Here is a 22,952-nt window from a genome sequence, read left to right on the forward strand (position 1 = left end):
AGAAGAGGAGTCTGAGACGGACAAAGAGTGAGAGCCGCCCAGGAGCTCTGAGCAGGGAGCCGGCAGGAGTGCCATGTCCAGGCGGCCTCGGCCCCTCCCTGCCTCAGTTTCCCATGGCATCAAAGGGGGCAAGGGGCCCCTCCGGGCCTCTGGCGACGGGGGTGCTGTGCCCGGGCGGGGGTCCCAGGGCGACCGAGGGGGCTCAGGAAGTTCGCGGCCGCAGGAATTCGGCGCCTCCAGGCCTTATAAGGACATTTGCGCTCCGGGCCAATCAGCGGCGGGGGCGTGGCGCGCGGAGCCCAGCGCGTCCCAACCCCGCGCCCGCCCGGCGGTCCCGTCCCGTCCCGTCCGGCCCCGTCCCGCCGCCCGCCAGCCATGAGCTCCACGCAGTTCAACAAGGGCCCCTCGTACGGGCTGTCGGCCGAGGTCAAGAACCGGGTGAGTGAGGGGCGCCCCCTTGTCCCCCCGGCAGCGCAGCCGTCGCACGCTCCGACCCATGCAGGATCCCCCAGGCCCCCCGGCACCTCCCGGGCAGGGAGCTTGGTGACCTGGGGCGGAGGGGCCCTTGTTCTCCCTGACGCCTGGTGGGGAGACGTCTGCGGGCACCCCCTGAGGCTCCCGCGAATCTGGGGGAGCACCCAGCTCTGAGATCTGGGGGACGAGTGACCCATTCACCCCCCGCCCCCGCAACATCTAGGGGTAGTTGGGTCTGACTTCCTCCCCTCGCCGTGGCCCCAGGACCCCCACGTGTGAAGCCCCTGGCGCCCTCTCAACCTTCGAGAAGGTCCGTTCAAGGTCCGACAACGCTCTGGGAGTCTGGGGGGGACCCCAGCAACCCCGTCATCTACTGGCCACACTTCTGCTTTTGGAGCCTCTTAGCTTTGGGAGGGGAAGGGGCATGACCGAGTGGTTTTTGAGAAGTGTTACCCTCCACACGCACAGGAATTTCCTGGCCCCTGGGACACCTTGGGGGTGTCTTGAGGGGAGGGGCAGTAGCTGCTTTGCACGTTCTTTGTCCCCATCTGACAAATTTAAACGGATAACAAAGGTTCTCTGAAGCTGGCCTTAAGATATGTGGGGTTTTGCAGCCTCGAAACAAGAGCTGGGGCCTGGCAGATCGCGGTGGCTCATGCCTATAATCCCAGCACTTTGGGAGGCGGAGCTGGGTGGATGGCTTGAGCCCAGGGAGTTCGAGACCAGTCTGGGCAGCATGGCGAAACCCCGTCTCTATAATTAAAAACAAGCCAGGGCTAGGGGAGACTCTTTTTAAGAAAGCACTTGTGGTTCTGGCTCAGAGAGAGCCAGACACTTCTGCAGGGTCACACAGCAGGGTCCTGCACAGGATTCCTAGGGAAAGTGGGAGGCGGGGGCTGTGATGCCAGACCCACGGAGAGGACCAGGACCTGACCCTCCAGGACCTTCCAGCTGGAGGCGGGTGTCGTCCCCGCCCACCCCCTCCCCTGACGCCCACTGGGCACCTGGGAAGGTGTCCTTACAGCTGACTTCTGCAGGGGAACCTGCCTCTGCACGCTCTGAGGGCACCGGCCCTTCCAGCCCCAACAGCCACCTGCCCCGGTGGCACTCCAGGGCCGGCAGACTGGAGAGAGAATTCCTGCTTCCCCTCTGTGAGCCCCTCCAAGCCTTCAGACCAGCTCTTGGCCAAAAAGGGAGGCTGAGGCTTGGGGTGGTGAAGGCCTGAGCCAGGGTCCCCAGCCCGGGGCTCACGACTCCTTCAAGGGGCCATCTGCACCCTGCATTCATAGAGCCCCCCATGCAGTGGGGTGGGCACCCTGCCGCACCCTGCACACAGCCGGCTAAGGGTACCAGTGTCCACAGGGACCCAGAGACGTCGTTCCAGCTGCCCAGGGCCACACAGCCCACAAGTGACAGGGCCAAGACCGGAACCCAGTACCTGCTGGGCCTGCGGAAGTGGGAGACGGCACAGGAGGGTGGGGCGGCTTCCGGAGACGGGGTGGGGTGGGGGCAGGTTGATACCTGCCCTGGCAGGGGTGAGGACAGAGGCTGAAAGAGCCGCTTAGCAGGCTCCCCGCGCAACCCTCAGTCTGTCCGTTTGGAGGGTGGGCGAGGCGTCGGCCAGCTTGCCAGGGTCACGGAAGGGTCGCATCCCAATTAGGAACCAGCTTCCCCCTGGCTTCCGCTCACACCCGCTTTACCGGCTGCTTGAAACAGCCAGAGACCTCTCTCTCTGTCTCTCTCTCTCTCTCTCCCCCGCTCCCCCGTGGCTCAGTTTACCCCCGGCTGGACGGCACGGTGGTAGCTGGGATCCACCATGTCTGCGGCCTTGCATGCCGGCTTGGGGGTCTGGACCCGCTGGGAACAGCTGGTTCAGATTTAGCCTGGGAGGAAGCGCGCATTCCTGGCAGTTTGTGGTGAACAGGAATGTGCTGGAAGGCCGGCGGCCGGGCAGCGGGGGGCGGGGGTGGGGGAGGACGGCAGCCGCTGGGGGTGGGGCCAGGGGACCTGGGCCCCTGAGCCGGCAGAGACGCGGCGCAGCTGGGCAAGGCAGGGCTGTGTACCTGGCAACCAGCGTTCTTGTTCCTCGGGATCAAAGTTGCCGGCTAGGCGGGGCTGCCCCCGGGCGTGGGAAACCAAGCTGGGTGGGCTGTGAGCTCGTTTTGGGGGACTCCCCGCCTTTGCCTCCTCTGGGCTTCGAGCTGTTACCAGGCAGGTCCCAGGTCAGGGGACCCTAGCCCAAATAATTCAAAGCAGGTCCCAGGTCAGGGGACCCTAACCCAAATAATTCCAGGCAGGTCCCAGGTCAGGGGACCCTAACCCAAATAATTCCAGGCAGGTCCGGCTCAGGGGACCCTAACCCAGATAATTCCAGGAAGAGATGAGGAAGCAGAGGCTGAGGGCTGCTGTCCGCAGGAACCTGGGGAGATAAGGTGTCCCAGGCTGAGGGGGGAGCTGTCTGCGGGAACCTGGTGCAGAGCAGGGAGAGGGATTTGATTTTTCTCTTTTCTTTTTTTCTTTTTGACAGAGGCTCACTCTGTTCCAGGCTGGAGTGAGGTGGCCCAATCTTGGCTCACTGCCTCCTCCGCCTCCTGGGTTCAAGCGATTCTCCTGCCTCAGCCTCCCGAGTAGCTGGGACTACAGGTGCCTGCCACCACACCCAGCTCATTTTTGTATTTTAGTAGAGACAGGATTTCACCATGTGGGCTAGGTTTCTCGAACTCCTGACCTTAGATGATCCGCCTGCCTTGGCCTACCAAAGTGCTGGGATTACAGGTGTGAGCCACCGCACCCGGCCCCAACCCTACTTTATTTTCCCTCCAGCGTTTATCTCCAGCTCCCGATACAAGACCTGCCCCCGTGCTTATGGCCCCCTATACGCTTTGCCGTCTGCCTCAGTGCTGTCTCCGTGGTCACTAGTGGCTGGATAGAGACACTCAAGGTCCCCACCGGTGCACACCCACTGCCCAGGAGCACACAGCCCATTCCCCACGGCAGTGTTTCAGAGCACCAAAGGCCAAGAAAGCTGGAATGGCCGGGTGCAGAAAGGTGGCAGGGAATTGGTGGCAAGGAGCCAGGTGCGTGACTAGAGGCAGTCAGCCTCCCAGGCAGCTCATTCAGGAGTTGCTAAGAAGCAGGATTGGGGCCGTGCGCGGCGGCTCACGCCTGTAATCCCAGCACTTTGGGAGGCCGAGACGGGCAGATCCCGAGGTCAAGAGATCGAGACCATCCTGGCTAACACGGTGAAACCCCATCTCTATTAAAAATACAAAAAATTGGCCGGGCGTGGTGGCTCACGCTTGTAATCCCAGCACTTTGGGAGGCCGAGGCGGGCGGATCACGAGGTCAGGAGATCGAGACCATCCTGGCTAACACGGTGAAACCCCGTCTCTACTAAAAATACACACAAAAAAATTAGCCGGGCGCGGTGGCGGGCGCCTGTAGTCCCAGCTACTCCGAGAGGCTGAGGCAGGAGAATGGCGTGAACCTGGGAGGCGGAGCTTGCAGTGAGCCGAGATTGCGCCACTGCACTCCAGCCTGGGCGACAGAGTGAGACTCCGTCTCAAAAAAAAAAAAAAAAAAAAAAAAAATTTGGCTGGGCGCGGTGGCTCACGCTTGTAATTCCAGCACTTTGGGAGGCCGAGGCGGGCGGATCACGAGGTCAGGAGATCGAGACCACGGTGAAACCCCGTCTCTACTAAAAATACAAAAAAATTAGCCGGGCGTGGTGGCGGGCGCCTGTAGTCCCAGGTACTTGGAGAGGCTGAGGCAGGATAAATGGCCTGAACCTGGGAGGCGGAGCTTGCAGTGAGCCGAGATTGCGCCACTGCACTCCAGCCTGGGCGTTAGAGAGAGATTCCTTCTCAAAAAAAAAAAAAAAAAAAAAAAAAATTAGCCAGGCGTGGTGGCAGGCGCCTGTAGTCCCAGCTACTCGGAGAGGCTGAGGCAGGAGAATGGCGTGAACCCGGGAGGCGGAGCTTGCAGTGAGCCGAGATTGTGCCATTACACTCCAGCCTGGGCGACAGAGTGAGACTCCGTCTCAGAAAAAAGAAAAAAGAGCTGGTGGTTGCACAACATAGCAGACGTACGAAATGCTGGTAAATGGTGCACTTTCAGGTGGTTGAAGTGGGAAATGTCAGCTGTGATGTAGCGGGGAGGTGAGAAGGCGGGGCGCGGGGGCAGATCCGGCCAGGTTTGTCCTGCACCCAGAGTAGATTAGGGCTGATGTTTGTCAGTGAGTTCTGAGCCGGTTGTCGGCCTGCTTGGGGAGGGCGGTTTATCTGTACCCGCCTGCAGTGTCTGGGGCCCCCCCTAATGATGGGAAAAGGGAGCATCTGCGTGGGTGTGGTGAGGGGGGACCTCCAGGCCCCTCTGTCCGCTGTTGCCCTGGAGTCCCCGGCCCCACCCTCTCCACAGCTTCTGGGGGGCTCCTGCTGGGGGTGCCCCCACCCCAGCTCAGTCTCGTGCCGTTTGCTCCACCAGCTCCTGTCCAAATACGACCCCCAGAAGGAGGCAGAGCTCCGCAGCTGGATCGAGGGACTCACCGGCCTCTCCATTGGCCCCGACTTCCAGAAGGGCCTGAAGGACGGAACTATCTTATGCACGTGAGTACACGCAGGGACACGGGCTGTCTCACACTTAACAAATCTTGGTTTTTCTCACTTTTTTTTTTAATTAAGAAATTTTGGGGGGGCCGGGCGTGGCGCCTCACGCCTGTAATCCCAGCACTTTGGGAGGCCGAGGCGGGTGGATCTCAAGGTCAGGAGTTCGAGACCAGCCTGGCCAACATAGTGAAACCCCCATGTGTACTAATAATACAAAAAAATTAGCCAGGCGTGGTGGCAGGCATCTGTAATCCCAGCTACTTGGAGGCTGAGGCAGGAGAATCGCTTGAACCTGGGAGGCGGAGGTTGCAGTGAGCTGAGATCACACCATTGCACTCCAGCCTGGGTGACAGAGCGAGACTCCATCTCAAAAAAAAAAAAAAAATAGTTAGCTGGGCGTGGTGGAGGTGCAACTTCCACCTCCCGGGTTCAAGTGATTCTCCTGCCTCAGCCTCCTAAGTAGCTGGGATTACAGGCGACTGCCACCATGCCCGGCTAATTTTTTTTGTATATTTAGTAGAGACGGAGTTTCGCCATGTTGGCCAGGCTGGTCTTGAGCTCTTGACCTCACGTGATCTGCCTGCCTTGGCCTTCCAAAGTGCTGGGATTACAGGCCTGAGCCACCAAACCCAGCCAAAGATTACTTTATAACAGTGGAAACTTGAGGTCCGGGATGGTGGCTCGCGCTTGTAATCCCAGCACTTTGGGAGGTCAAGGTGGATGGATCACGAGGTCAGGAGATGGAAACCCGCCTGGACAACATGGTGAAGCCCCATCTCTACTAAAAATGCAAAAATTAGCCGGGTGTGGTGGCAGGTGCCTGTAATCCCAGCTACTCGGGAGGCTGAGGCAGGAGAATCACTTGAACCCGGGAGGTGGAGGTGGCAGTGAGTCTAGATAGCGCCATTGTACTCTAGTCTGGGTGACAGAGCTAGACTCCGTCTCAAAAAAAAAAGAGTGGAAACTGAGGCCCAGGGAGAGGCCGTGAGTTTGCCCAGGAAGGCGTGAGCTTGGCTGAGATCAGCATCAGGTCTTCACTGTTCCTCGTTGCTCACGGAGGTTTCTGTTTCCCCCACCCCATGTTGTGCCCTCCAGACTCATGAACAAGCTACAGCCGGGCTCCGTCCCCAAGATCAACCGCTCCATGCAGAACTGGCACCAGGTGAGGGGCTGGTGGGGCGGAGTAGGGATGGTGCTGGGGACCCATCTAACAGGTGGGGAGACTGAGGCCCACTCACTGTCCCTCTCCTGCCTCTTCCCAGCTTGAAAACCTGTCCAACTTCATCAAGGCCATGGCCAGCTACGGCATGAACGCTGTGGACCTGTTTGAGGCCAACGACCTGTTTGAGAGTGGGAACATGACGCAGGTGCAGGTGTCTCTTCTCGCCCTGGCGGGGAAGGTGAGGCCCAGAGAGGGGCAGCCACGTGCCCAGAGTCACACAGCGAGGTGGATGTAGCTGTTGCATTCACTCGTTTGCAAATTTTTGTTTGTTTGTTTTTGAGTCGGAGTCTCGCTCTGTCTCTCAGGCTGGAGTGCAATGGCGTGATCTCAGCTCACTGCAACCTCCAACTCCCAGGTTCAAGCGATTCTCCTGCCTCAGTCTCCCGAGTAGCTGGGATTACAGGCACCTGCCACCACGCCTGGCTAATTTTTGTATTTTTAGTAGAGACTGGGTTTCACCATGCTGGCCAGGCTGGTCTTGAACTCTTGACTTCAGGTGATCCTCCTGCCTCAGCCTCCCAAAGTGCTGGGATTACAGGTGTGAGCCCCTGCACTCGGCCTCGTTTGCAAATATTTCTGAGCATCCTCGAGGTGCCAGGTACTTCGGATTCCTCGGTGAACAGGAAAGACATGGTCTACCCGTTTATGGGGTTCAGTCTGATGGCGGAGGCATGCAAAAGTGAACACAGCATTTTATTATGCATTATATGTAAGCTCTGGCCGGGTGCGGTGGCTCGCACCTGTAATCCGAGCACTTTGGGAGGCCAAGGTGGGAGGATCACTTGACGCCAGGAGTTGGAGACCAGCCTGGCCAACATGGTGAAACCCCGTCTCTACTAAGAATACAAAATTAGCTGGGCATGGTGGTGCTTGCCTGTAATCCCAGCTACTCGGGAGGCTGAGGCAGGAGTTAGAGGTTGCAGTGAGCTGTGACCGCACCACTGCCCTCCAGCCTGGGCAACAGAGCAAGACTCTCTCAAAAAATAATAACAAAAGTAGTAAGTAAGCTCTGAACTGGGAGAAATGCCTTGAAGGAGAAGAATTAGATGAATGTTGAGCATCTAGTGACCCTCAAATCCAGACGGGGAGTGTGGGCGGGACACGGTGTCCGGGGCGGACTGGCAGCGTGGGCGGGACACGGTGTCCGGGGCGGACGGGGAGCGTGGGCGGGACACGGTGTCTCGTGCAGCCCGGAAGTCTGGGTGGGACACGGTGTCTCAACGTGGAAGGAACATTGGAACTGGCTTCGGCTGTTAGAGGAAGGGGGAGCTGGTTTTCTCCTGGGGTAACTGCTCCAAATGGTATTTTCAGAAGCCCCCTGTGGCTCCCTGTAACCTCATGTGGGGAATGGCGGTCAGGGAGGAGCTGACCCAGTGAGAGGCAGAGCCAATGGCCTGGCCGGGGTGCCCGGGGATTGGGTAGGAGGAGGTGGTGGAAGGGAGAGAGAGGAGGCGAAAACCACGGCCCCAGCCCCAGAATTCTTGGCCTGAGCCCGGGAAAGCTGAGCTGTCGCCTGAACAAGGTACGCGGGGATGAAGCAGCCCCGTGGGCCGGGCGCGGTGGCTCACGCCTGTAGTCCCAGCACTTTCAGAGGTCGAGGCGGATGGATGACTTGAGGCCAGGAGTTCGAGACCGGCCTGGCAACACGGTGAAACCCCGTCTACTAAAAATACAAAAATTAGCTTGGCGTGGTGGCACATGCCTCTAATCCCAGCTACTTGGGAGGCTGAGGCAGGAGAATTGCTTGTACCCGGGAGGCGGAGGTTGCAGTGAGCGGAGATCATGCCACTGCACTCCAGCCTGGGCTACAGAGCCAGACTCCATCTCAAAAAAAAATAAAAATAAAAAACTGAAACAGCTGTATGATGGGTGTGTGGAGTCCCGGACACCTGAGACATGTACCCGTGGGGGCTCTGCGCGGCAGGCAGAGGGGACAGGCTGTGGCCTGGTCTCTGTGCCGCCCCCAGGCCTGGATCTAGGGTCCCTGGCTGCCCTCTCCTGGTACTCCCGGCCCCTTTCCCTCACCCAGGCCAAGACTAAGGGGCTGCAGAGCGGGGTGGACATCGGCGTCAAGTACTCGGAGAAGCAGGAGCGGAATTTCGACGACGCCACCATGAAGGCCGGCCAGTGTGTCATCGGGCTGCAGGTGGGCGACAGCTCCCCCAGCCCCAGGGACCATGGCGTTGGGGGACCACGGCGTTGGGGGACCACGGTGTTGGGGGACAGCAGCGTTGGGGGAAAGCCGCATGGAGCCCTGTGGTCCCTCAAGTTCAGGGAGGGACTGGAAGCTTGTTGGGTGCAGTCTGACCTCTCCCGCGAACCTCCCTGCAGATGGGCACCAACAAATGCGCCAGCCAGTCGGGCATGACCGCGTACGGCACGAGAAGGCATCTCTATGACCCCAAGAACCATATCCTGCCGCCCATGGACCACTCGACCATCAGCCTCCAGATGGGCACGAACAAGTGTGCCAGCCAGGTGGGGCTCGCCAGGTGCCCCCGACTCCTCTCCCTGCCCCTCCACACCCTGTGGTCTCAGCCCCTCCCTGGGGCCACCTCCAGCTTCCCTCCCCGCTCTCGGTCTCGGCCCCTTCCCTAGACCACCTCCGGGTTCCCTCCGTGCTCTCCGTCTCGGCCCCTTCCCTAGACCACCTCCGGCTTCCCTCCGTGCTCTCCGTCTCGGCCCCTTCCCTAGACCACCTCCGGCTTCCCTCCGTGCTCTCCGTCTCCACCTTGCATTTCAGCCTCTGTCGTTTCCACCTGCCTGTGGGTTTCTAGGGAATTTACTACCTCACCCTGTCTCATTTTCCCTTAAGGACGCCCAAAGGTCCACCCAATTCTTTTTTTTTTAATCCTTATTTATTTTATTTATGTATTTATTACGAGACAGGATCTTACTCTGTTGTCCAGGCTGGAGCGCAGTGGTGCAGTCTCGGCTCACTGCAACCTCTGCCTCTGGGCTCAGGTGATTCTCCCACCTCAGCCTCCTGAGTAGCTGGGATTACAGGCATGCGCCACCACGCCCAGCTAATTTTTTTTTTTTTTTTTTTTTTGAGACGGAGTCTCCCTCTGTTGCCCAGGCTGGAGTGCAGTGGCACGATCTCGGCTCACTGCAACCTCCGCCTCCCGGGTTCAAGACATTCTCCTTCCTACCTCAGCCTCCCAAGTAGCTGGGACTACAGGCGCATGCAGACACTCCCGGCCAATTTTTGTATTTTTAGTAGAGATGGGGTTTCACCATGTTGCCCAGGCTGGTCTCGAACTCCTGAGCTCAGGCAATCCACCCGACTTGACCTCCCAAAGTGCTAGGATTACAGGTGTGAGCCACCGTGCCCGGCCACACCCAACTAATTTTTGTATTTTTAGTAGAGATGGGGTTTCACTGTTTGGTCAGGCTGGTCTTGAACTCCTGACCTCAGGTGATCCTCCCACCTCAGCCTCCCAAGTAGCTGGGACTATAGGCACCCGCCACCACCCCCGGTTAATTTTTTTTTTTTTTTTTTTTTTTGAGACCGAGTCTCGCTCTGTGTCCCAGGCTGGAGTGCAGTGGCGCAATCTTGGCCCACTGTAAGCTCCGCCTCCCGGGTTCACACCATTCTCCCGCCTCAGCCTCAGTAGCTGGGACTACAGCCGCCCACCACCACGCCCGGCTAATTTTTTGTATTTTTAGTAGAGAAGGGGTTTCACTGTTTTAGCCAGGATGGTCTCAATCTCCTGACCTCGTGATCCACCCGCCTCGGCCTCCCAAAGTGCTGGGATTACAGGCATGAGCCACCCCGCCTGGCCCACCCCCAGCTAATTTTTGTATTTTTAGTAGAGACGAGGTTTCACCATGTTGGCCAGGCTGGTCTTGAACTCCTGACCTCAGGTGATCCACCCACCTCAGCCTCCTGAGGAGCTGGGATTACAGGCATGTGCCATCACGCCCAGCTAATTTTTGTAGTTTTTGGTGGAGACAGGGTTTCACCGTGTTGGCCAGGCTGGACTCGAACTCCTGACCTCAGGTGATCCTCCCACCTTGGCCTCCCAAAGTGCTGGGATTACAGGCGTGAGCCACTGCACCCAGTGAAGGTCCCCTCTTCTCTCCACCGTGACCTGCTCCACCCCTCCTTCCTCTCCAGGTGGGCATGACGGCTCCCGGGACGCGGCGGCACATCTATGACACCAAGCTGGGAACCGACAAGTGTGACAACTCCTCCATGTCCCTGCAGATGGGCTACACGCAGGGCGCCAACCAGAGCGGCCAGGTCTTCGGCCTGGGCCGGCAGATATATGACCCCAAGTACTGCCCGCAAGGCACAGTGGCCGACGGGGCTCCCTCGGGCACTGGCGACTGCCCAGACCCGGGGGAGGTCCCTGAATATCCCCCTTACTACCAGGAGGGGGCTGGCTACTGAGGCTGCCCACACGCTCTCTCCCCACATCGTATCCCCCCACATCGTCTCCCCATCTGGGTTTTTGGGTTTTTCTGTGTTTTCATCTTTTTTTTTTTTTTTTCTTAACCGGTTCAGTGCTGCCAGTCAACCAAGGGTCTGTGAGTGTCAGCGTGGGATCAGGCAGCAGAGCTTTTTTCCCTTTTGCCTTGATCCTTCACAAGACTGAGCCACTGGGCTGTGGGGGAAGGGGTCAAGGCCATATCCCAATATGTGTAGGTCGGGTCCCTGCTGGCACGTTCAGGCTGTGCTGGGGAGAAGAGACCTGGGCTTGGAAGGAACCGGTCCCCGAAGGTTTCTGCTTGCCGCGCCTCTTCCCCCTTTTGTCAGCTAAGCAGTTTGTGGTTTCTGTGCCCCCAAGTTTCAGGAAGTATTCACAAAAGAAAAATACATTTTTTTTTTTTTCCCGAGGAGTGGGGCAGGGACAGTGGAGAGGGTGCTGGGAAATGAGTCCCCTGGGAAAGGGGGCCCGGCCATGATGCTAAATATCTTCAGTCCCAAGAGACTGCACTTCCCTAGGACTTTCAGACCAACAGACCTCAGACCCTCAGACCTGCCCCGGGGCCAGGTGGGGAAAGTGAGGGCCGTAACAAGGAAGTGAAATTCTGAGTTGTTGGGGCCAAGCCTGACCCACTCTCCATGCTCCCCCCCAAACCCACTCTGGCCTCGGTTTTTTTTCAGTTGTGGTGGTTGCGCAGGCTGGAGTGCAGTGGCGCCATCTTGGCCCACTGCACCTCCACCTCCCGGGCTCAAGCGATTCTCCAGCCTCAGCCTCCTGAGTAGCTGGGACTGCAGGTGCTCCACCACGCCTGGCTAATTTTTGTATTTTTAGTAGAGACGGGGTTTCCCCATGTTGGCCAGGCTGGTCTCGAACTCCTGGCCTCAGGTGTGATCCGCCCGCCTCCGCCTCCCCAAGCGCTGAGATGATAGGTGTGAGCCACCGTGCCCAGCCTCTCAGTAGGTTTTAAGGAGCCCCCAGACCTCCTCCCTAATGGGCCCGACCAGCTTATACTGCTCCATCTTCCCGGGCCACACGCGCCGCCAAGTACTGCACAGGGACCCCCACCCAGGGGCCCGGCTCCATGAGATAATGTGAAATATGACTGTGGACCAAACGCAATAAAACCTGTTTGTAAGAAGAGAAGGTGGCCAAGAGAGTTGCCGTCGATGAGGGCGTGTTTTGCTTTGATGCTTTTGTGGGGAGAGAGAAGGTCTTGGGGGATGGGGGGGATCAAGGGGAAAGTCCACATCACCACTGGGAGGAGGAGCAAAAGCTGAAGCCACAGGTGAGTCTGGGTGGAATGAATGATTTGAAGGGCCGGGACTTGGGGTAGAGGGAGAGGCTGGGCTTCCTGGCCAGTTGGAGAGGAGGCCGTTGCTTCAAAGGCCCCCCATGCGCTCTGTCTGCACCCTACCCGACAGCGCAAGCCTCGTGGCCTCAGCCTGGATGGCTCCCTGCTGGCGAACTCCTATTTATCCTCAAAGCCCCAATGGCAATGCCACCTCCTGCCGCGGGAGCCCTCCCCACGCCTCACTCTCCCCAGCGCCTTCAAAGCTGTGGACCCACACCCTCGCATTTCAGCTTCACCTCCAGCCTGTGAAATAAACTCTTCTTCCAGAGTGGGAAACGGGTTTTCCTCAAAATCAGGGTAACCATTATAATCGGAGGCTCTAGAATGTTGGGGGCCCCCTCCCCCTTCTGCCATCGCCTTGTCCAACTGCAGAAGCCGAGGAGCGTTCGTGGAATGAATGAATGAACAAATGACTAGTGGAACCCCCACTTTACAGACGGACGAGTGGAGTCCCAGAGTCTGGACTAGACTAGAGGGAGCCTGGCCAGCCCCGGGGACAGCGGGGACAGGGAACTCCTGCAATCCGGAGCTGCGGTATTGCAGCCGGCTATGCAACGTGGAGAGGCAGCCTGGCTCCCCGAAGGCAGCGCAGCCTCATTCCCGGAGGCTGGCCCGCCTGGGACCTGACGGGCACCCCGCTACCCTACGGTGATGCAGCAAGAGCCGCGCGGTCCCTTTAAGAAACCCGGCTGGGCGAGGCCCTTCTGTGATCCCGCCTCCTCCCTCGGCTCGCGCAGCTCCGACGGAGCAGGCCCGTGAGTGACGGGCAGATCGCCCAATAGCAGCGTGGAGAGTCAGGGGCGTGGCCCGGCGCTGCTACCTGCGCGGGGAAGCTCAGCGCACTTGACTAAGGGGCGTCGCGCTCCCTGCCTGCTGCTGGGCGGAGGGAAGGCGGCAAGAGCTGGGAAGCCCCTGGAACGGTGAGAAGGACTCCGAGAGGGAGGAAGGCCCGAGACTCGAGAATGCGGGGTTGGGGCCGGGAGGGATGCAAGTTCCCTGGGAATTAGGGGGTCCAGCCTCTGACCCTTCCCTTCCTTCCGGTGAGTGTTGACGGCGTCTGAATTGACCACTGATTCTCAACGGGGGCATCCGACATCTGGGACCCTTAAGAGGGCCTTTGCCCATCACACACCTGCAGCCCCCTGCCCGTTAGAACTCCTGCACTCCCCCTTGCCCCGTTTTACAAATGGAGAAACTGAGGCCGCTCCCCCAGATCCTAAGTCCCAATTGATGTAAAGGAAAGAACCCTGGCATAAGGGTCTGGGTCCGAGGTCCCAGTTCCGGCCTGGTCACCTTTAGCAACTTCCTGCCCCTCTGTCAGCGTCAGATTCTCCATCTGTGTCAGAGGTGGACCGGCCCAAGGAAAAGAGATCAGGAATCGCTGGCTCCAGGAGTCTCTATCCCAGCCCCTTCGCCTGACTCCTTCTCTGGCTCCCGCGATCCCTCTGAGCGATCAATGCTACATAAGGTGTGGGCAGAGCTGGGGTCGTCCCTTCAGCTGTGCGACTGCGTGTCTCTCTGGGTGCCTGCGTTTGCTTTCTTGGGCCTCGGTGTCCACTTCTGTAGAGTGGGGTGGTAGTCCAGCACTTCCGCTGGGCGTGTGAAATGCCCAGCACTGCCAATATTCGTTGCTATTGTCTTCGGAGAACAGTGAGGGGAAAGGAACCCTTGCCTGGGCTGGACCAGGCAGGAGGCTGCGGGTCAGGACCTGGAAGAGGATTCCAGGTGAGGCTTGGGGTGGAGCCTGGTGACGAAAGCGTTAAGCCCAAACTCGGTCCCTGGAGGATTAGAGGATGGTCTTTAAGTCCCCAGCTGTCAGCCCTGCTCAGAGCGACAGTCCTGGCAGCCAATCAGATGCGAGGACGGCTGCGGGTTGAGCTCCCATTGGTTTGCTCCGCCCCTGGGGTAGCGGAGCCCCTTTATCAAGTGACTCCTGTTTGCCTCGTTCTAATCAGAGCTTCCAGGAACCCTGCGCTGTGGGATAGAGGAATGAGGGTCAGAAAGGGACAGGGAGTTGCCCGCAGCCGCACCGCACCTCTTCAGCCCGACCGTTGTCCTGACCTCTCTGTCCCGTCCCCTGCCCAGTCTCACCATGGCCTTCTGGACACAGCTGATGCTGCTGCTCTGGAAGAATTTCATGTATCGCCGGAGACAGCCGGTAACGCCCCAGTGTGCGGCCAGGGCCGGGTGGGCAGGCAGCCCCCACTGTCCCCCACCATCTCCCACCTATTCTCCCCCAGGTCCAGCTCCTGGTCGAATTGCTGTGGCCTCTGTTCCTCTTCTTCATCCTGGTGGCTGTTCGCCACTCCCACCCGCCCCTGGAGCACCATGAATGTGAGCCCCCCAGGGACCAGGCACTTTGTGTGTGTAGGGGAAGGCAGATGGGTCACCCATGCACAGGGATCCCCAGTGCATGTCAGGGAGCCTTCACCAGACCGCCAATACATGGCATGGGAGTGAGCTCTCCATCGCTGGAGGCATGCAAGCGGTGCCGGGCGACCCGATGGGGGTAGAGTCAGGCAGAGTCCACAGGGCCTCAGCACCAGGCATCTCCCCGCAGGCCACTTCCCCAACAAGCCACTGCCATCGGCGGGCACCGTGCCCTGGCTCCAGGGTCTCATCTGTAACGTGAACAACACCTGCTTTCCGCAGCTGACACCGGGCGAGGAGCCCGGGCGCCTGAGCAACTTCAACGACTCCCTGTGAGCCAGAGGCAGTGGGTGCGGCCGGCCTGCAAACTCGGGGCTGCAGTGCCCGCCGGAACCCCGCCTCCTGCCCTCTCTCTGTCTCCAGGGTCTCCCGGCTGCTAGCCGATGCCCGCACTGTGCTGGGAGGGGCCAGTGCCCACAGGATGCTGGCTGGCCTAGGGAAGCTGATCGCCACGCTGAGGGCTGCACGCAGCACGGGTGAGGAGGCCGGGGGGCCTCTGGCAGGGCTGAGCTCTGAGCCTCAACTTGCCGGGCCGTGAAATGGGCACAGGGTGGGGGTGGGTGCCTCAGGCTAACGTCCCCCACGCCCCATGCTCCCGTGCGCTCCTCCCCCAGCCCAGCCTCAACCAACCAAGCAGTCTCCGCTGGAACCACCCATGCTGGATGTCGCGGAGCTGCTGACGTCACTGCTGCGTACGGTAGGGTGTGGGGGCGGGACCGCGCTGACTTCCTGGGACACTGCACTGGGGATGTCCTGGCACTGCCCCACCCCGGGCCAAGGACCTCCTGTTCCAGGCATCCAGGCTGTCCCTGGTCCCTGCGGTGATGCTGCTTGTCCTGTCTGGGCCCAGACAGAGTGTGTCTGACTCGGTGATGAAGACTCGTCTGTGAGATCTCGAATGAGTCTCTTTGCCTCTCAGAGCCTCAGTTTCCCTATTTGTAAAGTGGAGGCTATGATAGTGTGGTCTGCCTGGGAACTGGCCAGAGCGCTGGACCCCTAGTGAGAGCTCAAAGTCATTGTCACCCTTGTGGTCTTTCTCCCCAGGAATCCCTGGGGTTGGCACTGGGCCAAGCCCAGGAGCCCTTGCACAGCTTGTTGGAGGCAGCTGAGGACCTGGCCCAGGAGGTACCAGGCCCCACTCATCCTCAACCCCCATGGAGGCAACGTTGGCAGGCAGCCTGCGCCGGGAGGGTCTGGGGCAGCCTGATCCGGGAGGGTCTGGGGCAGCCTGGGCACTTCCCTTGGGTGGGTTTTCAGGAGAATTAGACAGCAAGAGAGGGAGAGGCTGCCCCTGGCCCAGTGCCCTGCCCTGGTTAGGGCTTGGAGGTGGGATCGTTGCCAGCTCCGTCTGGTAACCTCTCTCTAGCTCCTGGCGCTGCACAGCCTGATGGAGCTTCAGGCACTGCTGCAGAGACCCCGAGGGACCAGTGGCCCCCTGGAGTTGCTGTCAGAGGCTCTCTGCAGTGCCAGGGGACCTAGCAGCACAGTGGGCCCCTCCCTCAACTGGTACGAGGCTAGTGACCTGATGGAGCTGGTGGGGCAGGAGCCAGAATCGGCCCTGCCAGACAGCAGCCTGAGTGAGTGACTGAGCTCGGTTTCCCCTGTTGGGAAGTGGAACTGTGGGCAGGGGCCAGGGCCTCATGGCACCCCCATCCCAGGCCCCGCCTGCTCGGAGCTGATTGGAGCCCTGGACAGCCACCCGCTGTCCCGCCTGCTCTGGAGACGCCTGAAGCCTCTGATCCTGGGGAAGCTGCTGTTTGCACCAGATACACCTTTTACCCGGAAGCTCATGGCCCAGGTGGGGGCAGTCTGGATGCTAGGGTGGGAGGGTGGCGGCCAGAGCCCATCCAGTACCCTCAGTCCAGGTGGGCCAGGGCCAGGCTGGAGGGTCACGGAAACTGGGCTTGAAGAAGTAGGAGTGGCCGGGCACGGTGGCTCACGCCTGTAATCCCAGCACTTTGGGAGGCCGAGGCGGGCGGATCACGAGGTCAGGAGATCGAGACCATCCTGGCTAACACGGTGAAACCCCGTCTCTACTGAAAATACAAAAAATTATCTGGGCGTGGTGGTGGGTGCCTGTAGTCCCAGCTACTCGGGAGCCTGAGGGGGGAGAATGGCCTGAACCCGGGAGGCGGAGCTTGCAGAGAGCCGAGATCTCGCCATTGCACTCCAGCCTGGGTTACAGAGCAAGACTCCGTCCCAAAAAAAAAAAAAAAAGAAGTAGGAGTTAGCGGATGGAGGGGGATCAGCATGTGTGGACGATCAGAGGCACCCGCAGGAGGACGGCAGAGGGGGCAGGGGGTGGGCAGGGGTCCTCAGAGGAGGAGAGGGTCATCAGTGGAGGGGGTGCTGTCCACAGGTGAACCGGACCTTCGAGGAGCTCTCCCTGCTGAGGGATGTCCGGGAGGTGTGGGAGATGCTGGGACCCCGGATCTTCACCTTCATGAACGACAGTTCCAATGTGGCCGTGCTGCAGGTGTGTGGGGGGGCTGGGGAGGTGGGATGTGGCTCCCCAGTGAGGAGGGTAGACAGGCCCAGTGGATGGGAAGGTGGGCTCCGTGCAGACCCCCACTTTTTTTTTTTTTTTTTTGAGATGGAGTCTCCCTCTGTCGCCCCAGCTGGAGTGCAGTGGCATGATCTCGGCTAACTGCAACCTCCGCCTCCCAGGTTCAAGTGATTCTCCTGTCTCACCCTCCCGAGTAGCTGGGACTACAGGCGCCCACCACCACGCCTGGATGATTTTTTTGTTATTTTTAGTAGAGACGGGGGTTTAACTGTGTTAGCCAGGATGGTCTCCATCTCCTGACCTCGTGATCTACCCGCCTTGGCCTCCCAAAGTGCTGGGATTACAGGCGTGAGCTACCACGCCCTGCTTTTTTTTTTTTTTTTTTTTTAAAGAGATGGAGTCTCACTCTGTTGCCCAGGCTAGACTGCAGTGGTGAGATCTTGGCTCACTGCAACCTCTGCCTCCCGGATTCAACCAATTCTCCTGCTTCAGCCTCGCAAGTAACTGGGATTACAGGCATGTGCCACCACTCCTGGCTAATTTTTGTATTTTTAGTAGAGACGGGCTTTCACCATATTGGCCAGGCTGGTCTCGAACTCCTGACCTCAGGTGATCCGCCCGCCTCGGCCTCCCAAAGTGCTGGGATTACAGGCGTGAGCCACTGCGCCCCACCCAGACTCTCACTTTCACCTGCGCCCCCCAGCGGCTCCTGCAAATGCAGGACGAAGGAAGAAGGCAGCCCAGACCTGGAGGCCGGGACCACACGGAAGCCCTGCGATCCTTTCTGGAGCCTGGGAGCGGTGGCTACAGCTGGCAGGACGCACATGCTGATGTGGGGCGCCTGGTGGGCACGCTGGGCCGAGTGACGGAGGTGAGGGCCCGTCCACCTGCGGGGTCTGTTTCAGTGGGGAGGCAGGGCCCATCCTAGTGTTCCCAGCCTGATGCTCCCAGGGCGAGGCGGGCCCGGCCCTAGTAAGAGCCTGGGATTTGTAGAGACGTCAGGAGGGAGCCGGCCCCACACTGGGCCTACGAGGGGCAAACATGGCCCAGCCCCGAGGTCCAGAGGGAGGAGCCGAGTGGTCTAGGAGGCAGGCGGACTCCAGAGCCTAGGACTCACTCCCCCATCCCACAGTGCCTGTCGTTGGACAAGCTGGAGGCGGCACCCTCAGAGGCAGCCCTGGTGTCGCGGGCCCTGCAGCTGCTCGCGGAACATCGATTCTGGGCCGGCGTCGTCTTCTTGGGACCTGAGGACTCTTCGGACCCCACAGAGCACCCAACCGCAGACCTGGGCCCCAGCCACGTGCGCATCAAAATCCGCATGGACATTGATGCGGTCACGAGGACCAATAAGATCAGGGACAGGTCAGGCGAAGGAGGGAGTGGGGGGAAGGAGGGACTGGGCGGGGCCAAGAGCGTGGTGGGTGGGGCCAGGCGGCATTCAGCCTATTGGAGACCATGATAGACAGGATCTGGGCTGTATCAACAGTGGCATGGTAGCCAGAGCCCAAGGCACCTTAGACCAATAGGGGCCCGTGATAGGCGGGGCGTAGGTGCATGAGGGGCGTGGCCATGGGCCTGAGATAAGATGAGAGCAGGTATAGGTTGAGGGCAATGGTGGGCGGAGCCAGGTGTGTTATTAGGCTCCTGGAATAAGGGTGGAGCTAAAATTGCACCGGGTGCTGAGTACAGTAGATTCTGCCTGTTATCTCAGAACTTTGGGAGGCCAAAGTGGGAGAATCTCTTGAGGACGGGTATTCGAGACTAGCCCGGGCAACATAGTGAGACCGCCTCCCCGCCTGACCCCCACCCACCAACCTCACGAAAATGTCTTTAAAAATTACCCAGGTGAGGCCGGGCACAGCGGCTCACGCCTGTAATCCCAGCAATTTGGGAGGCCGAGGCGGGCGGATCACGAGGTCAGGAGATCGAGACCACGGTGAAACCCCGTCTCTACTGAAAATACAAAAAAATTAGCCGGGCGTGGTGGCGGGCGCCTGTAGTCCCAGCTACTCGGGAGGCTGAGGCAGGAGAATGGTGTGAACCCGGGAGGCGGAGCTTGCAGTGAGCCGAGATTGCGCCACTACACTCCAGCCTGGGCGACAGAGCGAGACTCCGTCTCAAAAAAAAAAAAAAAAAAAAGTACAAGGCCCGGCGCGGTGGCTCACGCCTGTAATCCCAGCACTTTGGGAGGCCGAGGCGGGCGGATCACGAAGTCAGGAGATCGAGACCACGGTGAAACCCCGTCTCTACTAAAAATACAAAAAAATTAGCCGGGCGCGGTGGCGGGCGCCTGTAGTCCCAGCTACTCGGAGAGGCTGAGGCAGGAGAATGGCGTGAACCCGGGAGGCGGAGCTTGCAGTGAGCCGAGATTGCACCACTACACTCCAGCCTGGGCGACAGAGCAAGACTCCGTCTCAAAAAAAAAAAAAAAAAAAAGTACAAGGCCGGGCGCTGTGGCTCATGCCTGTAATCCCAGCACTTTGGGAGGCCTAGGCGGGCGGATCACGAGGTCAGGAGATCAAGACCATGGTGAAACCCCGTCTCTACTAAAAATACAAAAAATTAGCTGGGCGCAGTGGCGGGCGCCTGTAGTCCCAGCTACTTGGGAGGCTGAGGCGGGAGAATGGCGTGAACCCCCCCCCCCAAAAAAAAAGTACAAAAAATTAGCTGAGCGTGGCAGCACGCGCCTGTAATCCCAGCTACCCGGGAGGCTGAGGCAGGAGAATCGCTTCGTCCCGGGAGGCGGAGCTTGCAGTGAGCCGAGATGGCGCCACTGTACACCAGCCTGGGCGATAGAGCGAGACTCCGTCTCAAATAAATAAATAAATAAAATTAGCCAGGAGACTTGGGAGGCCGAGCTGGGGGGATCGTTTGATCCCGGGAGGTCAAGGCTGCAGTGAGCTATGATTGCAGCTCTTCACTCCAGCCTGGGCGACAGTGCAAGACCCTGTCTCAGAAAAAAGTTATTCACGGTGGGGGCCCAGGAGTTTCTAGCCCTTCCCCACAACCGGCCACCATGCCCCTCTCGCAGGTTTTGGGACCCTGGCCCAGCCGCGGACCCTCTGACCGACCTGCGCTACGTGTGGGGCGGCTTCGTGTACCTGCAAGACCTGGTGGAGCGCGCAGCCGTCCGCCTGCTCAGCGGCGCCAACCCCCGGGCCGGCCTCTACCTGCAGCAGATGCCCTATCCGTGCTATGTGGACGACGTGTGAGCTCTGGCACCCCTCCCCGCTCTTCCCCTCGGCGGGAAGGTCCCGGGTGTGGGGGTGGGCCCGGGCTCTGTTGGGAACCTTCCTGCGGTCCAGGCTGCGAACTTTGCACCTTTACACCACTCCACGTGACCTGCTGCAGCGGGAGGAGCAGGGGACTCTAAGGGTCTGGGGGCCCCTGGCACAGGGAGAGCCTGGCCTGCGCTGATGCGTGAGAGCCAAAGGCTGGCTGGATCAGGGTCCAAGAAACAGGGAGGCGAATCTTCTCGCCTTGAGATCCCGGGACACGAACCAGTCGTGCCAGATGGTGGGCGGAGGGTCTCCAGCCTCCACCCCAGCCGTCCCCACCCCAGGTTCCTGCGTGTGCTGAGCCGGTCGCTGCCGCTCTTCCTGACGCTGGCCTGGATCTACTCCGTGACACTGACGGTGAAGGCCGTGGTGCGGGAGAAGGAGACACGGCTGCGGGACACCATGCGCGCCATGGGGCTCAGCCGCGCGGTGCTCTGGCTAGGCTGGTTCCTCAGCTGCCTCGGGCCCTTCCTGCTCAGCGCCGCGCTGCTGGTTCTGGTGCTCAAGGTGGGCGCGCCTAGGCCTGCCCGGCTGCAGAATGGGTGCGCGGGAGGGTGGCAGGCAGGGGCGGCCCCGCGTGGGTGCGCGCCCCCAGGCCAATCCAGGAGCTGGACCCTGAGCTCCCGTCGCCTCCAACAGCTGGGGGACATCCTCCCCTACAGCCACCCGGGCGTGGTCTTCCTGTTCTTGGCAGCCTTCGCAGTGGCCACGGTGACCCAGAGCTTCCTGCTCAGCGCCTTCTTCTCCCGCGCCAACCTGGCTGCGGCCTGCGGCGGCCTGGCCTACTTCTCCCTCTACCTGCCCTACGTACTGTGTGTGGCTTGGCGGGACCGGCTGCCCGCGGGTGGCCGCGTGGCCGCGGTGAGAGCCGGGTGGGGTCGGGCGTGGATGGGGGACGCCCCCCACTTCAGCTGCTCACTGACCTCCCGCTTTTCCGCAGAGCCTGCTGTCGCCCGTGGCCTTCGGCTTCGGCTGCGAGAGCCTGGCTCTGCTGGAGGAGCAGGGCGAGGGCGCGCAGTGGCACAATGCGGGCACCCGGCCCACAGCAGACGTCTTCAGCCTGGCCCAGGTCTCTGGCCTTCTGCTGCTGGACGCGGCGCTCTACGGCCTCGCCACCTGGTACCTGGAAGCTGTGTGCCCAGGTGGGCCGTAGGATGCGGGGCTCCGGGCCGGGCCGGGTCGCACCTGCTTTGCCGGAGGCTGAGCTAGGGGTGTGGCCTCCAGGCCGTTTGGGGGTGGGGGGCGGCTTATTCCTTTAGAGAGAAGGCGGGGCTTCCTGGCACACGCATGTAGGTGGCTGCATTGGAGGGGCGGGGCCTGAGGCAGGTGGGCGGGGTTTCTTGGCCGCCTCATACCTGAACGCCCTGATTCCAGGTGTGTGGCCAGAAGCTGGCACAGTCGCCGGGCAGTGTGGCTCACGCTTGTAATCCCAGCACTTTGGGAGGCCAAGGCAGGAGAATCGCTTGAGCCCAGGAGTTTGAGACCAGGCTGGGCAACATAGTGAGACCTCATCTGCAGAAAAGTTAGCTGAGCACGGTGGCAGGCGCCTGTAGTCCCAGCTACTCGGGAAGGTGGGGTGGGAGGATCACTTGAGCCCAGGAGGTTGAGGCTGCAGTGAGCCGTGATCGCACCAGCCTGGGCAACAGAGTGAGACCCCCATCTCTAAAAAAAAAAAAAAAAAAGCTGGGCTGGGCGCAGTAGCTCACGCCTGTAATCCCAGCACTTTGGGAGGCCGAGGCGGGCGGATCATCTGAGGTCGGGATTTCGAGACCAGCCTGACCAACATGGAGAAACCCCATCTCTACTAAATATACAAAATTAGCTGGGTGTGGTGGTGGGTGCCTGTTTCCCAGCTACTTGGAAGGCAGAGGCAGGAGAATTGCTTGAACCCCGGAGGCGGAGGTTGCAGTGAGTCGAGACCGCGCCACTGCACTCCAGCCTGGGCAACAAGAGTGAAACTCCGTCTCAAAAAAGAAAAAACAAGGCCGGCGGGGTGGCTCACGCCTGCTATCGCAGCACTTTGGGAGGCCGAGGCAGGCGGATCACGAGGTCAGGAGATCGAGACCATCCTGGCTAACATGGTTAAACCCCATCTCTACTAAAAATACAAAAAATTAGCTGGCCGTGGTGGCGGGCGCCTCTAGTCCCAGCTACTCAGGATGCTGAGGCAGGAGAATGAGGTGAACCTGGGAGGCGGAGCTTGCAGTGAGTCGAAATCGCGCCACTGGATTCCAACCTGGGGACAGAGCAAGACTCCGTCTCAAAAAAAAAAACAAAAAACTGGTACACTCCGGGGTGGTGGGCTAAGCAATAACCAGCACCCCTCCCCTCAGGCCAGTATGGGATCCCTGAACCATGGAATTTTCCCTTTCGGAGGAGCTACTGGTGTGGACCTCGGCCCCCCAAGAGTCCAGCCCCTTGTCCCACCGCACTGGACCCAAAGGGTGAGGCCCTACAAGGCTTAGTAGCTGGTTTCCCACTTACATGCCCAGTTCCCCCCCAAAATGAGATTCCACAGATGCCAATGACAATGACCTGGACACCCCAACCCTCACACCTGCCCTGAAGACACTGCGGTCCCCAAGCTCCCCCAGCTTTTATGGGCCCCGGCCCAGCAGGGCCCAGATTCCACAGCCCAGCTCTGCGGGACTTGC

The 22,952-nt window shown here is 60.1% G+C and overlaps 2 protein-coding genes across 19 annotated transcripts in view; both read left to right on the top strand.

The window, feature by feature from the left end:
• Positions 1 to 11,873, top strand: CNN2 (calponin 2). Of its 5 annotated transcripts, none has more exons than XM_055247096.2 (7): positions 1 to 438; positions 4,957 to 5,078; positions 6,174 to 6,240; positions 6,341 to 6,478; positions 8,330 to 8,446; positions 8,632 to 8,778; positions 10,421 to 11,873. In XM_055247096.2, the coding sequence occupies exons 1-7, from the start codon at positions 376 to 378 to the stop codon at positions 10,694 to 10,696; spliced, it is 930 nt and encodes a 309-aa protein (XP_055103071.1). In that variant the 5' UTR covers positions 1 to 375; the 3' UTR covers positions 10,697 to 11,873. The 5 variants fall into 5 exon arrangements, with proteins under 5 accessions (XP_055103071.1, XP_055103070.1, XP_055103072.1 ...); XM_055247095.2 differs by having other exon boundaries at positions 279 to 438; positions 6,341 to 6,477; positions 8,266 to 8,446; XM_055247097.2 differs by having other exon boundaries at positions 279 to 438; positions 6,341 to 6,445.
• Positions 11,874 to 12,095: 222 nt separating this feature from the next.
• ABCA7 (ATP binding cassette subfamily A member 7) overlaps positions 12,096 to 22,952 on the top strand; it is a 28,046-nt gene continuing 17,189 nt past the window's right edge. For 8 of the 14 annotated variants that reach the window (XR_010116513.1, XM_063620584.1, XM_063620589.1 and 5 more), the window contains exons 1-18: positions 12,096 to 13,004; positions 13,406 to 13,552; positions 14,040 to 14,242; positions 14,325 to 14,418; positions 14,645 to 14,786; positions 14,878 to 14,990; positions 15,129 to 15,211; positions 15,559 to 15,639; positions 15,881 to 16,091; positions 16,173 to 16,312; positions 16,874 to 16,990; positions 17,724 to 17,891; positions 18,153 to 18,382; positions 20,052 to 20,228; positions 20,583 to 20,805; positions 20,938 to 21,159; positions 21,239 to 21,440; positions 22,632 to 22,742. Coding sequence is in view for 13 of the 14 variants with exons in the window: in XM_063620584.1 (XP_063476654.1) it covers positions 14,177 to 14,242; positions 14,325 to 14,418; positions 14,645 to 14,786; positions 14,878 to 14,990; positions 15,129 to 15,211; positions 15,559 to 15,639; positions 15,881 to 16,091; positions 16,173 to 16,312; positions 16,874 to 16,990; positions 17,724 to 17,891; positions 18,153 to 18,382; positions 20,052 to 20,228; positions 20,583 to 20,805; positions 20,938 to 21,159; positions 21,239 to 21,440; positions 22,632 to 22,742 (2,380 nt within the window). In the remaining variant the exon portion in view is untranslated. The other 6 variants (XM_063620585.1, XM_063620591.1, XM_063620586.1 and 3 more) reach the window with 5 other exon arrangements.

Source organism: Symphalangus syndactylus, chromosome 17, assembly GCF_028878055.3.
Source record: "Symphalangus syndactylus isolate Jambi chromosome 17, NHGRI_mSymSyn1-v2.1_pri, whole genome shotgun sequence".
Lineage (NCBI taxonomy): Eukaryota > Metazoa > Chordata > Mammalia > Primates > Hylobatidae > Symphalangus > Symphalangus syndactylus.

Bases quoted from the DNA above. Each gene is read 5' to 3' on its own strand.
- CNN2 (XM_055247095.2), top strand. From the start codon at position 376: ATGAGCTCCACGCAGTTCAACAAGGGCCCCTCGTACGGGCTGTCGGCC. The intron at 6,241-6,340 runs GTGAGGGGCTGG...GCCTCTTCCCAG, and splicing joins CCATGCAGAACTGGCACCAG to CTTGAAAACCTGTCCAACTT. The intron at 6,478-8,265 runs GGTGAGGCCCAG...TGTGCCGCCCCC, and splicing joins CTTCTCGCCCTGGCGGGGAA to AGGCCTGGATCTAGGGTCCC.